General features: G+C 35.7%; 1 protein-coding gene across 1 annotated transcript in view; it reads right to left on the reverse strand.

Moving 5' to 3' along the window:
- Nucleotides 1-17,779, reverse strand: part of NIPBL (Nipped-B homolog (Drosophila)) — a 101,471-nt gene that overhangs the window by 35,867 nt on the left and 47,825 nt on the right. The window contains 7 exon segments of the mRNA XM_009704754.1: nt 1-38; nt 2,921-3,007; nt 4,445-4,548; nt 5,780-5,869; nt 5,954-6,025; nt 6,187-6,384; nt 10,300-10,482. The exon segment at nt 1-38 is cut by the window's left edge and continues 16 nt beyond it. Of these exon segments, the coding sequence (XP_009703056.1) occupies nt 1-38; nt 2,921-3,007; nt 4,445-4,548; nt 5,780-5,869; nt 5,954-6,025; nt 6,187-6,384; nt 10,300-10,482 (772 nt within the window).

The raw sequence follows: 17,779 nt of genomic DNA on the forward strand, positions 1-17,779 counted from the left end.
TCTCTCCATAATCTTTCCTCATCTTCAGTGTCATTGTTCTGTAACAGGCAAGAAAAACAAGACAGTGTGAACAGGAAGTCAAATTTTTATCCTTACCAAGTAAAAGAGAGTACCATTACCTTAATATGCTTACATACACGCACATATAAAATGTCATATTTACTTTTTGATACAAAACCAGTTTGTTCTAGAAATTAACTAATGTTTGTTTTACTAGCAACATGTTTGTAATATGTCTAGCTAAGTTTCCAGTCTTCAAAGTCTCACTGTATTCTTCTGCTAGAACACAAAGTTTTCTGCGTATCAATGTGAAGCACTATGAGGGAAGATTGACACATACTTTACTTAAGACTGATGTACCTTAAGCAAAATCTAAATTCATTCATCTAGTACTTTCTTCAGTGGCCTATGCACACCAGTTGGTGCTTTGATCAGTCTAATTTTTGCCACTAGAGGGAAGTCTTACACTAACAGACTGTTACAAGTCACATGAAAGTACATGACTTTCTCTGCTTTACGGACTAACCTATCTATTATCAATGGGTTTAAAACACGTCTTATTAAGTATGTCCATTTAGATTTAGCACAGGCTACAGAATCTCTGCATTTCTGGGTTTTTACAAGTTACAAAACCAAACATACATGAGGTTAATTATGACCACCCAGCACTACTTCAATATTGTAGTAATATTATTCATAGCAAAACCAGGTATAATTTTTCATAGCTTCTCTGGTATGATAGCCTACAGGAAGATATAGCCTACAGAGGAAAAGAATCTTTCCTGACTGTATGACACCATAGTTCAACACTGTTGGCTTTCCTTGTAAAAATAAGGGGTTGGTGAAACCATATTAATTTTTTCCCTTTGGGGTAAGAGAATCTAAAACAATATCACAGTGCATTACATATATGATATATGTATTTGTAAAATCAACAGAAATCTGCAAATCAGGAGATGTCTGTAAATTTATTGCATAGAATGACTTTAAGTCATTTGTTCCTTGCACAAATAAGGCTTTAAAAAATCCCAAGCATTTTTAAATAAAACCCAAGTAGTTTCAAGCTCAACATGACCTAGTGATGTGCGCTTGCAGCCCAGAAAGCCAACCATACCCTGGCTGCATCAAAAGAAACGTGGCCAGTAGGTCAAGGGATGGGATTCTGCTCCTCTACTCTGCTCTGGTGAGACCCCACCTGCATCCAGCTCTGGAGTCCCCAGGACAAGAAGGACATGGACCTGTTGGAGAGGGTCCAGAGGAGGGCCACGAAGGTGATCAGATGGCTGGAGCACCTCTCATATGAAGGCAGGCTGAAAGAGTTGGGGTTGTTCAGCCTGGAGAAGAGAAGGCTCTGGGGAGACCTTAGAGCAGACTTTCAGTACCTAAAAGGGGCCTGCAAGAAACCTGGAGAGGTACTTTTTACAAGGGCATGTAGTTATAGGACAAGGGGCGATAGCTTTATTCTGGAAGAGCAAAGATTTAGATTAGATACAAGGAAGAAATTCTTCAGGTGAGGGTAGTGAGGCACTGGAACAGGTTGCCCAGAGAAGTTGTGGATGGCCCATCCCTGGAAGTGTTCAAGGACAAGCTGGATGAGGCTTTGAGCAACCTGGTCTAGTGGAAGGTGTCGCCGCCCACAGCAGGGGGGGTGAAACTAGGTGAACTGTAGGGTCCCGTTCCAACCCAAACTATGCTATGACTCTAGGAAATACTTTTTCTTTTTTCTTTTTTTTTTCCTCATTAATCTCAGAAATAAAAAGAATATGCAAGTGCAGTCTACCCCTGAAAAACATCCTGGCACAGAGGTAGGATATCTTCACTGCAATGTAAAAGAATTAAATTGACTTCTTAGCAGAGGCTTTTTTAGCCATAAATCACGTTTAGTAGGTTTTAAGAAAAATCTAAAACTTGTTTGGCTAAAGATTGCTTCTTTTTTAATCAAAGCTTTGTCTCTGAATTGTAATCATTGGACAATTTCATTAACTGCTTAATAATCTTGAGTTTTATTACAAAAGAAAAATATCACTTTAAAAACATTATCATAAAGACTTAATCACAGTAAAGTACAGCAGGTAAACCAGGACCACCTTTTCACTTATTTTTCATATTGCTAAAGACATTCAGAACTGCATACTGAAACTTTCAAAACCCTACAAACTATCTAGATGAAAGTATTTAGGTATAAATAATGTGTCTCTAGTTTTCATTTGAAAGCTCAAGTTCTTCCTTTCCAATATAAATAATTACTCTCTATTTCTGCATATCAAGGGGTTTTTTTTCCATAAAACTCAGGAACTCTAGTCTTGCTAGAATATTGTTTTGACTAGAAAGTATAGAGATAAAGAAATATATGAAATGTAAAACATCACATATCAACCTCATAAAAACTCCAAATCTCCATGTAGTTTTAGGTATATCAGGAAAAATACCATAAAATCTTAAGCTTCCTGTTAACTGTGTTTATGTTGATAAGTTTAACTTTGCAGCATAAGAATAGACCTAAACAAAGAGCTTCCTCCTTTCTTAATGCTCAGAATAAGAATACGCTTTACATGAAAGCTGTGGTACTTCTTTCATCATGTAAGGGATCTTTTATCGACACATAGCAAAGTAGCAAAGAAATGTCCAACAGTGCAAGTAACACCAGTTAGCATGAATATTCTAGGATGAAATTATAATATTTAACATTGAAACAAAAGAAAACTCAGTTGCTCCCAATAAAACATGTTTAGTACTGAAAAAATATAATCAATTGAATTTTACTTCAAATCTTAAAATCTGGCAATCTCAATCACATATATATTATAATAAAAATTCCTTTTAACACACATATACAGTATTTAAAGCTATCACTAAATAGGACTCAAGTGAAGAAAACTATTCTACATAATGTTGTGAAATTATGTAATTTGAAACTCACATGGTTAAGTAACGTAGAAAGCTTTGATCCATCTTGAATATTCTTCTCCAAAATATTCAGAACTTTTACCGTTTTATCTGTTGAGAGCTAAAACAAGATAAGAAACACATCAAACAACAGCAGGAACATAAAGGCTTCCAAATTGGTAAAAAGAATGTCCATGGATGAAGGACAGAAGTTGTTATATAATCTGAAACACTTAAATTGTAAGCAATTTGAGATAAGGATCAGATCTTGACTCCTGTGCTTTCTGACACAGCATGACTGAGAATGCTGATAATATAATTAAACTACGTGAGATACATTCCAAGATTGCAATCAAACTGTATTTTCAACCAGCAAAATCCATAGAAATAGACTTAAAACTGCACATCTGTAATTAAGGTTGTATAGTTACACACTTTTGCTTCTAAAACCAATTCTAAAACCATATTCACCAAATCCAAGTATCAACCACAAATTCTAACTGACCACTATTAGCGTTAACTTCGAAAAACTAGCATGTTGAAAAAAGTAACTCAAACTTACTTACTGATCTTCTACAGAATTATGATTAAACAATGTATAGAATATGCTCAACTCAGGACAGCTGGTTTCACTCATCCAGATACTATTGGCACTCACCTTTAGAAGCAACAGAATTCTGATTTTATGTGTACATGTATGTATCTACTTAAGTATGAATGTGTACAAAAATAGGAAACAGTGGTTAAGGGTGAGAATATCAGGAAAGAGAAACACTCAGGCTGACCACATGCTACAAAGGAAGATAGAGAGATTGAAGAAAAGTCCAGGAAGAGTATCTAAATTTTGGACTAAAGAAAACCTTTCAGAGTGACTTTTATATGAAGTGGCTTCACAGATACTTCACAAACATAGAAGTAAGAACACTGTTTCTAGAGGTGCAATACCAACAGTTTGCACCAACAAAAAGTCTTGAACTGAAGTAGAGAAGAGTACTGCGAAGAAACCACAACATGCAGTCTACAGAAAACGAATCTTACTATCACCTGGGGTGTTAAATCTTCTAAGTTTGAAAGGCCTTTTTGGGGAGATGGAAGAAGGAGGCAATTCAGTGTGATGCTGGCTGGACATCATATATTTACATTGCACTGATGGCATATATCAGAAAGGGTGGAATTTTTTACTTTGCCAGCAGGTTCTGATTTACCGTGGTTGCTCAACACCAGCTCTACAGAGCTAAGCCTATAGGTTGATGTGTTTTTGTGAAAGTACATTAATTATTTCAGATTTTACTGCTCTGGCATGGGTATTACATATTGGCATATAATCAGCATTGACACAGAGAAGGACCATTCAACAAAAACGTCTCAGTTTCAGAGACAGTAACTGTTAAGATGTGTTAAGTTTTTAAGCACTTCCGCTAAGTCAGCAGAAGTACAACTGTTCACAGTATCTGCCACATGTACACCTGAAAAGAGGGGAATATCATTAAAGCAGACAGTTTTTGTATGTTTATCAAAATTGTATGTTCAAAAAGAGTTAAAGACTATGAAGATGTACCTTGTCCATAATGCCCATTGCCTTGATTTTTGCAGATTCACTACCCAACTCACTAAGCTGATGTTTTCCCAGTAGCAATTCCTGTGGAATCTCATCATCATCACCTTTAAAAAAAAATTTAAAAATTAACAATCATATTTCTAATTAGACTTCAAGGAAATCAGTATTTTACAGCCAATACGAAAAAGCCAGCTGAAGAAAAAGAACTGATTTTCCAAATAGCTAGCATCTAATAGTTCCATATACTTAGCATCTAATAGTTCCATCTAATGAACACTGATGATGACAACTTTCAGTTGACTTAAAACAACAACTACTTGTTAAATATGACAGGTTCTGAAATATCATTTAACAGCCTAACATGAAGCATCCATTTCTGCAAGTCATAAACTAAAAATTTTTAATATCGCAAAACCCATTTATTGGAGCTTATGTGTCATCACCCTCATTCCAGTAAAACAGATCTTAAATGACTGTAGTTCTAATTCTGAAGTTCAAAGCTGGGGAAAGGTAATAGATGAAAAACACGTATGAAATGAAGTACCTTGGGATACACTGTGTCTTAATTGTATTGACCCTTACAAAAAAAAACCCCTATGTTACCAGACACAAAAAGAACCAAGGGCTTCACTTTTAAGTCCAAGGTTGTATATACTATTGCTTTAAAAACTGCAGTACTTTGTTTAATATGGTCCTCCCCTTGTTCTAAGCCTGTGACAAAGATGGTAGGAAAAAAATTAACAAATACTCTATTATCCATTTCAATGTAAAGTCACCTTGGTCAACCTGAACTACTTCCTCAGACACTTATGCTAAGCTGGCTGGTTTTCCACTGCAATGGATAAGGACCACACAGTGATCCAGTGCCTCAGCCACAAATGCATAAGGACTGTGCCGCTTGAATTCAAATAATCAAGCTCTGTTGGGTCAAATGCCACAACAGATGCAAAATTATGGCCCCAGACATTACTAGCAAGAGAACCATCTTATGTTAGTGTTGTTTACAAGATATGGTTGGCAGAAGATAACACTCTAATGACATCCCAAAGAGGTATACTTTCCACGCCAGGGGACTACTATTTGTCTCATTATGATATACGTCCCTTTTGGATTCTGAAGGGAGGAGGAAGAAGGATCTTCTTCCTGCAGCAGTAAGTGAAATTGGAAAGGTAAGGGCCACTATTCAAGGTGGAAGTCATATAAATGCAGTATGCTCTAGCATGCATCACAGGCAACTAAATGACCAAGAAGTTCAAAAATACTGAAATACAAATGTTTTGGTGTTTCTTGTGTTTCTAATTGGGAAAAGAATTTTGAAAATTTCTGACATATTACCAAAAGCTGTAAAATCCATGTCTTCCAGATTTTCCAAAATATTCTCTATTGAAGCAGTAAATCTTTTGAAAGTTGAAGAATCCATCATTTCTGGAAAAAAAAATAAATTATAAAAGCATTATTTTATAAAAAAGAGAAAATACAAACTATAGAAAATAAATCTTCTGAAATTACCTTCAGGTGTTAGTTTAGGTTCATAGGCTTTCCTCCTCTTTTGTTTTTCTTTTTTCTTCATTTTTCTAGCCACTAATTAAGAGAATCAAGAGTGAAACAAATACTTTCTCAAAATTTCTTATACTTGTATTCAATACTGCATGTAAAGATGTTTATTTTAAAATGTTTAACATATCTGTTAAAAATGCAGTAATACTATGGGATAAAATTAAATTTTTAAAATTATCAGTTACCCTCACTGAGGCTAGGAGGAGGGGAATAATCATCCATATCAGAGTCATCAGGACTGCGATTACGGTAACGGCCACTACCAGAAGTCCTCCTTCCTTCATGATAATGACCACTTCTCCTGTGGTCACCAGAACTTCTTCTGTCATGTTCTTCATACTCCCAAGCTTCATCTCTATCCTTTTTATGTCTTTTACGAGAAGCTAGAAATGAAATGCATTTCTTTGTAAGTAAAAATTTCTACTTTTAATAGCTTAAAATTAAACATTTTTGAACTTTTAAAAGACTTGTAGATGTGGCACTTAGGGACATGGTTTATTAGTGGACTTGGCAGTGTTAGGTTTATGGTTGGATTTGATGATCTTAAACCATTTCCAACCTAAATGATTCTACGATTTGCAAGTTAAACACTATTGCATAGCTGTTCTGTAAAACAAGTGAACACTCTAACAGTATTATATAAAATTCTGTTATGACATTATGCTAATGATTTCTTTTGAATTACATGAAAACCTTGCCTAAAACTGGTAAAGACACCAGAAAACATTTAAAAATACAAATTTACAGGGCATTTGTCCTTTTAAGCAAAGTAAAAGGAAAGTAGAACAAATCAAAATAAATTTCATCCTTTCATAAAAAACCATTGAGATAACTTCTTAAATTATGGAAATTGTGACTATTACTGTGTGTCCATATTGTAATTCAGTGATTCCTTGGCCCACCTAACACAGCAAGTTCCAACGAGACTTGACAATCTAGTTGTTTAAAGATATTCTGTTTTGCCAAGACAACTAAAATTTTGTCTTTATATATATTGCAGGAAAGTCAGTGTAAAGGAGAAAGCTGGAGTCACAATTCTGGGCCAGACAGCAAGTTGGTACCACAGAAGGTTATTATAACCAGTTCTCAATCAGGGCCAAAAAGCCCAGCAGAAGTGAATGTTGAAGAAACTGGGATAAATATTCTATACAGAAACAGAGATTTGGCGGAAATAAAGTGCGGGAGCGGAAAGGAGAGTTCTCTGTTGTTTTCAAAGAAAGTCTTGTGTGTCTTGAATGGGTGAGGGTGCTAAGACAGAATGGAAAAAAGATATGGAAGAGGTAACTTCATCCATGAAGTCAGCCAAGTCTCCATTATCTAGTGTAATAGGATAATTGGGCCAACAAAGAGATGTGTAACACAGACTGTGCTGTTAAGATCAAAACAGCTCCAAAACATCACATTGTAGACTAGCAGAATTTATGTTTGTGAACCTGCATATAACAGCCCTGACATCTGTGTGTCTCTACCAAAGTCTCCTGAAGTTTAGAGAGGTATGACTGTATGTAGGGTTGTTTCTGACCAAAATGGCTCTAAGCATTTATACAGAACTGGAACTGAACTGACAACCTCTTCCCACAACCCCAGTTTATTGAGAAGCATAGGAAACATATCAGGATATAGTCACACCTGGTATACATACCAGGATATAGTCAATAGTCAGCCCAGGCTTAGAATTAATAAAAAAACCCTGAGGCGATACTAATGCTCTGCACTGTACCATAGAGGGTTCCCACTTCTGAAAATGCAGTAGAAAACTTCTGTACAGAGGTGGTCCAAGTCTTTAAGGTAATAACTCAGTTCAGGCTTTGAGCTGAACTGCTTCTGGATCAGACTTGCTTCTGGAGGCAGTAGAGTCACATTCATGATGTCAGAGATACTAACATTGCCTAAAATAGTCAAGACTTAACTGTGATTGAAGAAATGGAGGGCCATCTTGGATACCTGGAGTGAGTGTATTGGAGAAAAAAGTAAGTGTTTTATGGGAAAAGCCTTTACACGTCTTAACTGATTCTTTCTGCCCCATGAGACAGCATTTTGTGGAGGCAGATGACATCTGTCTCCACAGTTACAAATTATCAGTACCAATTTAAGCTCCGTAGGACAAATTCTGACCCCAGCTACATCTCCGTGAGAAAAGTAACCTCCATATTGCTTTCCAGCAGAATTTTAAAATTAACCAGTTTATCAACGCTGCATGACAAAACAGAACGTGTTACAGTTGTGCTGGTTCTGCAAGGCATATGAGATGAACATGCGAATAGGTATTCACAATCACTGCTCTACAAAATTTATTTTGAGGTAGGTAAATTTGACTAAAAATTTAAGTATTAACAACATTTCATGAGTTATTGTTGATTTTACACATAAATAAATACTATTTGGAATATAAATAGCCAATTTTCTTCTGAATTCTGCCAAACATTTATGCAATAACACTTTTAGCACTTATTGCATGAGAATGATTTCATCAATTTTTAATTTCTCGTAATTTAATTTACTGGAATGTCCCTTCTTCATGAGATACTCCAAGAAATTTCTCTTCTTTTGTAACAATCACTATTTCATATTTTTTAAAGTTCAATTTTAGACAACCAGAAAAATTCTGAAACACATATTTGTAACAATAGAAATCTATTCAGTACTTGTCACAAATCTTTCATTCCCTTAGTCATTTTCTCTCATTTTAATTCAATTCAGTTCTACAGTTCTTTGAGAAATATTATAATTTATTTTTAAACCAGATGTCCTCACTGAATTGTTTAGAATGATGGCCAGATTTCTTGAGAGGATGTAATGAACCTAGAACTCCTTAAAGCATATAATTACTACAGAAGTTTTCCTTAATTTGCTTTACTTTGTATTTAAGAGTTTCAAGAGCCACTGTGGCTACTAGGTAGAAGAAGGTATCTAAAATTCTTGACAATTCTCTCCATTCCCAACCAACTTAAATAATTTTGCTTTACTTATTTTTTTTAATTCACTATTCCAGATTATTAACATCATAAACAAGTGATATGATACGGTAAACAGAGAATACAGAATCCTGAATGAAGTAAATCATCATTAGTCCTTTGCCATAATCAAGACTGATTACAAATTACCTCAAGATCTCACACTCATGCTCAAAGCAGCATTATTCAGTTATAATTAAAAGGAAAAACATACAAACAAAAGGGCATTCTTTTCTGCTTCTTTGATAAAGATCAGAGGAATCATTATTATAATTTTTATGTTAATATGTGCATAAGCACTGAGTATCTGTTGGACAAGAGCTTGAAACATATTAAAAAGAACAAACAAATCTTTCTTTTGGACCCTAAGAAAGACTAAAAAGCAAAACATTGTGTTTTACAAAAGTTCAGTAATACATTTACATAAGCAAAGGTGGAAAGAGTCTAAACTTGGGAAAAAATCATTATAAGCAAGATGCCTTCTCAGGTTAACAGCAACAAGTACTTCTCCTGTAGCCCCACGTGGGTAACACAGTTAAGATGTTAACTCTTGCTGAATTGATTCACTGCATTTTAACAGAGTTTCTTTCCAGTGTTGGCTAACTGAACTGCCATAGATTCAAAGTAACCACACTCTTATTAGCAGGTAAGAAATCCCTTCCTAACTTAGAGGTATATAAAAATGTTTTGAAACTTAGGAACTTCATCCAATCACACAGCAAAATTCTAACTACAAGCTTCCTCTCCTCCTTTGAAAACAGTTATTCAAGAACAGTATCATCAGTATATGACATTTTGAGAACCCATCAAAAGCAAGTCCAGTTTTTCAAGCAATATACCAGACAAATAATAGAAGAAGAAATATTTTAAGAAAATTCTGGGCAGTAAGATTCTCAATTTAGTATGTCAAAAACATTCAAGAGGGGATACTTCACTTTTCCTATCAATAAAACTAAGAATAATTTAAGATTTATTTACTGAAATCTTTCTTTGCATACCTTTGTATGCAAGTTTTCCGTGCTGCTTTAGAGGATATTTTGCCTAATCCAATTGGCTAAAAATATTTCATAGTACAACCGGAAAAAAAAAATCTAGTTATCAGCTTCCCATAAGGTAATCAGGAAAAGAAATTTAACAGCTAGCTGCTTTTTATCTTGAGCAATAAATTGAAATCAAGTAATTTTCTTTTAAAAGAAAAAAAAGTATTCTTGGCCAAGTAGCTGTCAGGACAGCAAATTTGTTTTCACATGTTTTACAGTAGCCAACTTTAAAAAAATGTATCTTTTTGTAAAAGCAAAATATTAGTTTTCTTTAGCAGTAGGAACAGAATGATGTACTACTTACATTCAAAAGCTTCTTCACTGTCATTGTCTTCATCAGAACTGATTTCAGCATATTTTGGTTTCTCATTAACTGTGCTACGTTTGCGCTTGTTCATTTTCACACGTTCACAAAGTGGCATGGTGGATTCAATTTCTGCCAGGAGCTCAGGAGGCAACTCCTTTAACACTGACTGATCTATGCTACCTATTAATGGAGAGTAAGAAGAGCAAATGTGAACCTGAAGATACAAGTAAGGACTGTAGTGTTGGGCCGAATCTCAGGAACCACTTACAGTATATCCACTAATAACACCACAGTTAGATATACCTGGACGTATTTGACAGCCCTTTTAAAAGTTGCATTTATCGTTTACACTACAATTAGCGTAATACATAATAAACTGCATACATATCTCTTTCAATAAAATATTTTGTCAGGCACATAATTAGAAATAGACTCAAATGGGTGAATTCCCTTTGTAAAAAGATATCTGGCCTTATTTCAGTTCTTCCTCTGAATTTAACAGGTTTTCTAACAGTGTGGGTAAATTAAGGATTCTCTGTGTTTACTCTCATTCATATTATTTAGTGTACACAAGAAAGCAATCTTCCTTTTTCCAGTAAGGAGGGACAATCTGTGGCAGAACCTCTGGGGTCTTATGCTTAAATATAGGCCAAATCATTGACAACCTAACCTTGGCCTCTGATTTTTTTCTTACCTCATACTAGTAGTTTTATAATGCAACCCAAATTTTTGCTTGATTTTGTTACAAAGAAAAGTTGAAAGATTTTTATTTAATATAGACAAACAGCTAGCTGGACCACATCAAGTTTCTTTTCCGCAAAGGTAAATAGGTAGATGACATCATACATTCTCATCACATTTCGAAACTACGATTAGAACCATGTGCAGTCAGAATGAAGGAGATTTGCAGTCAAAATTTTTACAACTGACACAAGGAAACAAAATTAATTCAAAAGTATTTCTTGGGGTTTTGTTCATTTGATGTCTTATCTTTATTTGTCAGAGAACCTAATGCACAGATTTGAAGATTATCGGACTAAACTGTTAACCTTTTTCCAACAACAGAACAAACACCTTTGTCACAAGGGCCTCTCTCTCCTTCCCAAGGCATACTATTTGATTTAGAGAAGAAATGACCTGTCAATTGCTATACACACACTGGATGATAATTCACTTTTTAACTGCATTCACTATATTTCTAATGTAACTTTTTGAAATTTATTTCCATTTTTACACTAATATCCTATCTTCTAATCCAAGATTGGTCTTTTTCTTTTTTTCTTTCCCTCTTTTAAACATCTGTAACTGGAATTAGAAGAGCCTTAATACGAGAAAATAGTTTCCAGCAACAAAATTTTCAAGAAGCCTCATGTACTACTGGTTTCACATATATCTACATCCATAAAAATTGCCTACATGCAATGAAACTAATGATCAGAAAATAATTTTTCTATAATTCTCAAGTATGTTTGGCAAGTCATCTAATTTAAGTGCATTTTTGAAAAATATTTAACTTAAAATACTGAGGTTTTCAAACTGAGGTAGGGAACTATCCATAAAGTAAAACTGATAGCAAAAGTTGTCCCTGTTTTGCCCATGCTGTGGTCACTTACTCATTTGTGTTAAGTTGCCATCCTTAGATAATCACCACCTGTGGAAGTTACCCAAATTCTCAATATTGCTTTCAAAAATGCTAGAAAATATTTCACAGCGTAGTTGACCATGTTGCTGTGACATGATTCTTCTTTGTAGCACTTGATTGAAGATAGGCAGAAGTATGCCAGCATGGACAGATCAGTTCCTCTGTATGTACCAACAGCTGACTGGATGACAGCCAGGTCTAATCTGGATGCTGCATAGCCATACACCTGAGCAGTGGTGACTCCACAGTAATATTTCATGTCTTTTTGCATGCCTATACAGTGCCTGCAGAGACTTAGCTTACATCCAGCCCCAGACCACAGGAAAATTCACATACACAAATTTTAAGACAATTTCGACAGGTAAAAATCACTAGAGGGCCTCAGATCCTGGTTCGCTAACACATATTCTCAATTTTATGCACTGTTGGTAATTTCATTGAAATCAGTAGGACTACACACATAGCACAAAGGCTACAGTGAACCTGGCCAAAGAAAGACATCGCAAAAGCCAGCTACAAGTAAAGGAACAAAAGTTGAATTAAAACAACAAACAAAAATCACAGGCCACTACTCTCCTACCTCCTAGGAATATCTGTTCTTGCTTTCCTTATTGATTCTGTTTCTGGGGTAGAACACTACTCAATCTTTTAAAATAAATCAATTACCACAGTATTAATTAGAGATCAATGAAAAAAAAAAACAAACCAAAACAACTACTACTTTTCCCAAACATTTAAATAACTTTATTTCCTTCTAAAAGTTCTGTTTTCTATGATGTCCTCTGTTAAATTCAACTAATGCTTGAATTGCACTCTCTCCTGTAACAGATATTCCAGCTGACAGTGTAAGCTTACCTTTTTTTCTTTTATTAGGGAATATGTCAAGCTTTCTGTATTCAAGCATGGAACAGCAGAAAAGAGAACAAATAGAATTATTGTAAAGTTCTCTGTAAGCTATCTTTAAAGTTTTTGTTTCTGTCACAAGGTTTCCTGGAGCAAACCTGCCACATACCCAGTTTCTTTAGCTGCTGAGGACAGCAAATAAACAAATCTAAAGAGTTTTACTCATGCAGTACAAAGGAGTTAAGTATGACTGCACATGTATCTACAATTCCGATATACAAGGAAAAGGACTCCCTATTCTGAAGAAATCCAGGGATGTTATACACTGTGAGTCTCCAGTCAAGAGCTTGTTAACATTTATTTTACTCTATTACTTATGTTGAGTCAGGGTAACCCAATCTTAACTAGGAATATCTTACCAAATTCCTTCTTTTATACCTCCATATTTTATAATGAAGATACTGTTTATTTGTTCAGGGTAGTAAAGAAATACTTAAGAGAATCCAGCTCACCATAAGAATCCAGTCACATGGCAACAAACATTATGTTATAAAACCCATGCTAATGCCTTTTCAGTTTATGAGATAGTTTTAAAAACAATTAAAAGAATATACAACACAAACCCTTTTGAAAGTATATACAAAAACATGTATGACCACCTTCAGTTATTCAGTTCCTTTAATACGTTCGCTAAGACCTGGTACCTACTTTCATGTTTCCACTTTAATCAGTTACATTCACCTTTAGTTTGCATGGCTTTTTAAATAGTTAAGGAGAAAGTAACTTCACTAAAAAGTTAGTCTACCAGTTAGTAAGAATGCCCCAATAAATTAGCTTTCTGAAGAACTGTCCTCATCAATGGAATAACTCCATTTTTTGCCATATGTGTGATCAGTGTACGCAATATGCCTGAAATGGGCTATAGGCAACAGTGTTCTTCAGACTTCACTTACACATATTCTCAAAGCTGCTGCAACAATTAAACCAAACCAAACCAAAAAACAGAAGAAAATTCCATCTTAACAAAATCTTTGTCTCACTGTAAAGAACAGCATGCAAACAAACTCCATATTAATGAAACTGAAGGGCAAGTCACAGAATAGCTGCTTATGTCTAACCTGAACATCCCCTGGTGCAGTTTCAGACGATGCCCTCTTGTCCTGTCACTGGTTGCGTGGGAGAAGAGCCCAACCCCCACCTCACTACAACCTCCTTTCAGGTCATTGTAGAGGGCGATCAGGCCTCCCCTCAGCCTCCCCTTCTCCAGACTAAACAACCCCAGCTCCCTCAGCCACTCCCCATCAGACTTGTGCTCCAGACCCTTCACCAGCTTTGCTGCCCTTCTCTGCACTCGCTCCAGCACCTCAATGTCCTTCTTGTAGTGAGGGGTGCAAAACTGGACACAGTGCTCAAGGTGTGGCCTCACCAGTGCTGAGTACAGAGGGAAATATATATATGTAATATATTAAATATATGTACTCTTTATATATATCTTGTATTGTAAAATGCAACTTTTTCCAACTATCAAGACATTATATAAAAGAACACACAAGGGTCTAAGAGGGAACAGTGTCACTTCCTTGGGGTGAGGATACGAATCTGTGTTTCTCACCATTTAGAAATTTCAGTTTAACCACCCCCCACATTCTCGAACTTCTATACTAATGAATTGCCACACATCTTCATTTTGAGATTAAAAATAAAAACCTACAGATTGCAGCTCATTTTTGCCCTCCTCTTGCTCCTTTTTTGCCACAGAAGACACTACCTGCTGCTGGACTCTTCTCTAATTTTGCTGATGACTAGTATCTCCAGTCTTGCTGCAATTCCACAGAGGCCAAGCTCACCTTCCTTACGTTCTCTCCGAGCATTCAACAGAGGATGTTCCTCCCTTATGTATCACTAGCTTACTGTCTAACTTTCTCAAATAATTTAGGGTCACCACTGTAACTACACTGATAAAACCTCCTATGTCAGACATACATGCAGGAAGGAAAACAGTTTATTTCTGGATTAGCTCAAACAACCCTCAAACTCTGTGCTAAATCAAATAAAATACACTCTTACTCCGTAACAACAGTGCCTTCTTTTTCCTGGATAGCCATGTCATTTTAACTACAACAGCACAGAGTCACAGCTTAATTCTACCAAAACCACATATAACGTTCTATTTTAGATAAAGAACTAAAAGAAAGTACAATAGTAAATCCCTACTTTATAAAGATGTTGGAAAATAAACACCCTTTTAAAATAGTTAAGTACTGTTACAGTATAGCACTCAGCCACTACAATGCAAAGGGCCACATGACTATTTGTGATTGATGAACAGCTTACTGGTTAAAGCTGAAAATTTCTGGCTATCTCTCAGTGTGCAAATTTAATGATATCCTTTCCACTAGGCTCTCCCTTAAAAAGCTCCAGCATGTTCTTTATGTGGCGCACTGAGTCCTTGGTGATCAGGGTCCCTCGCCCATCAGCTTCACACTCCTCCAAGTAATTCTGGGTCCTGGAGAGTTTTAAGAACAGAAGGGCAACACAGAGAAATAGCAATCCTTTTCTCAAAGAGGAATTTAAGGTGTGAGGAAGGTACATCTGCTCTTAAGACAGAAGTTCGAATTTTACCTCAATATCATACACACCATCAAATGAATACCAGTAAAAACAATCTGAGACGTAGTGCATTTACTCCGAGACATAGTTCATTTACTCCAGCAGCTTTCCTCTTTCTTCTCCCATTCTCTGCCTTAAAGCTTATGGAAGGATATACAGCTACATCCTATAAACAGGATATAACCCTCTATTGAGCCCCTTACGCTCACCTTTTGACTACATCCATGAAGGGGTAACTCCTGAGCTCAGCTCACGCACACACCAGAAAGAGGGTGGGGGGCTGCTATGTTCTCACCACCACCCAAGGGCCTGCTCCCACAGGATTCTCTGCTGCAACAAATTTGGCAGGAAGGACACAAGTAGTGTTAGGAAGACATATGTCCTATATCATTCCACAGAATCTGCTTGAACATATCTTTCAAAATCATTTTTCCTCATCTGCTCCAATACTGGCAACAAAGGAAAGGCTCCCAGACTTAGGCCAAACAAAAGAAAAAGTTCAGACTCCCTGCTTATACCTCAGTCCTTAGCACTGGCCTTGAAAAATGTGACCCAGCCAGGCTGATGGGTCAGAGAAGAATCTGGACACATCAATGGAATAATTCCATGATACAGTAGAGGAAATCATTGCCCACGGCTAAGCAGCACAGATTCAAAAAGGATTTTACAATAGCATAAAGTAGTCTCAGAAGCAAGAAATATTTTTTGATGGAGGGAAGAGATTACCAAAGAGCACCCTGAAAGATCCAGTTGGGAATATACCCAATACAGACTCTCCGAAGTTGCCAAGAGAACTCATTTTTACATTGGTATCAATGATTTCCTCAAGCTACCTGATTGCTGTGGCAGCTGTAGCCACAAGTTATTTTATTCATTACTGCTATCACTGGCTTTTTGTCTTTATTAAAAAAAAAAAAAAAAAAGTGTCAATAAAAGGAGGCTAGAGCAGTCTAGTTTTGCAAGATATTTCACAAAAGATATAGCACTACTCAGAGTAAAATAGAACAAGATTGACAACTGAAATAAATGCAGTGCTGCACAACCCCCCTCACTTTCATGAATTAGTGTCAGGGGATCGCTTTTGGATTTTGCTGTCATTGCTTTTCAACATATGCATTGAAATTTAAGTCAACTCAATTTATTATGTTAAAAAGTTAAGGTGTTTTGCACAGTTGCAAAACACAGCATGCAATTTTCTGGTACTATCAATGTTTGGAATCTGAAATTTACAACTGATGCATTTTCCCAGCCATGTATTCTGATTAATTTAAAAACTGAGCCATGGTCCCTCACCTATGAAAAAAGATCTGAATTAAATAAAATGCAATAACACCTCATAATTTTTCTTCTCATAAAAGAAAAACTCCTATATAAGCACTATAATACAACCAAGATCTTTGCAGAGAATAAGTAAAACAAATGCTATGGTTTCTATCCGATCTGTGACTATAGGCACATCCAGAAGCTCTGCTTTTTCCTCACTCTATCATGGAAGCATTCTCAACCTTTATCATTGAAAATATCACATTAAGCTACTCTCATTTTGCTTCTTTAAAGTAACTTAATGACATAAGCAACAACAACAAAAGATGGCTGATGTTTTAGATTTTAATATAAAATACTATATGAAAGTTGCTTAGAAGGCAATTAATCAAGTACATATACTTAAGCAACATTTATTCGATGAAACAACAGTTCAGTAATTTGAGGAACAAAAAAAGTCTCGTCCTTTTCTGTTCATTGGTAATGCTCCATGGAGTAAAATAAATTCCAAATTTCAAGTAAACAGTTTAAATTTTGTTTCACAAAAACTGCCACCTAAGACATCTGAAAATGTCAAGCAACAGAAAAGTTAATTTACCAGAAGCAAATGTGAGGCTTTTCCCTGTTTGAAACTCAAACAAAAAATTTTGAGCACATATCCCTGCACATATGCCAAGAAATAACATCCATATTTAGATAGTTAGACACATGAACAGGTCTGCACTGCATATTGTAATTGACATCAGACAAATTGCTGGCCTACCTTTTTACATATTGCAATGCATTGTTGCAAAAATTATTTATACAAAGTAGTCTTAGCTATTCCCAGAAGTAAGAGGAACCTGATCAAGCATCCACGTCCACGAACCAAAGGCAGTTTCAGACTTTCAAGAAATTGCTCTGACAAATTAGGTAATAAATTTCTATCACTTACATGTGCCAAAGCAATTTTTCAAAAATGAACTAATTAAACAATGCACTCCTAAATCTGCAAACAGACAAAGCATCATATTTCAGATGAACCATAGTACAATGAAACTGGTGAGTTTGGTCAAGTTTTATTGTTGCTGCAAAGAACTAGACATGCAACACACAAAGTTCACTCTTACTATCCAGGGA

This window comes from Cariama cristata, unplaced genomic scaffold (assembly GCF_000690535.1).
Source record: "Cariama cristata isolate BGI_N322 unplaced genomic scaffold, ASM69053v1 scaffold7247, whole genome shotgun sequence".
NCBI classification, from domain to species: Eukaryota; Metazoa; Chordata; class Aves; order Cariamiformes; family Cariamidae; genus Cariama; species Cariama cristata.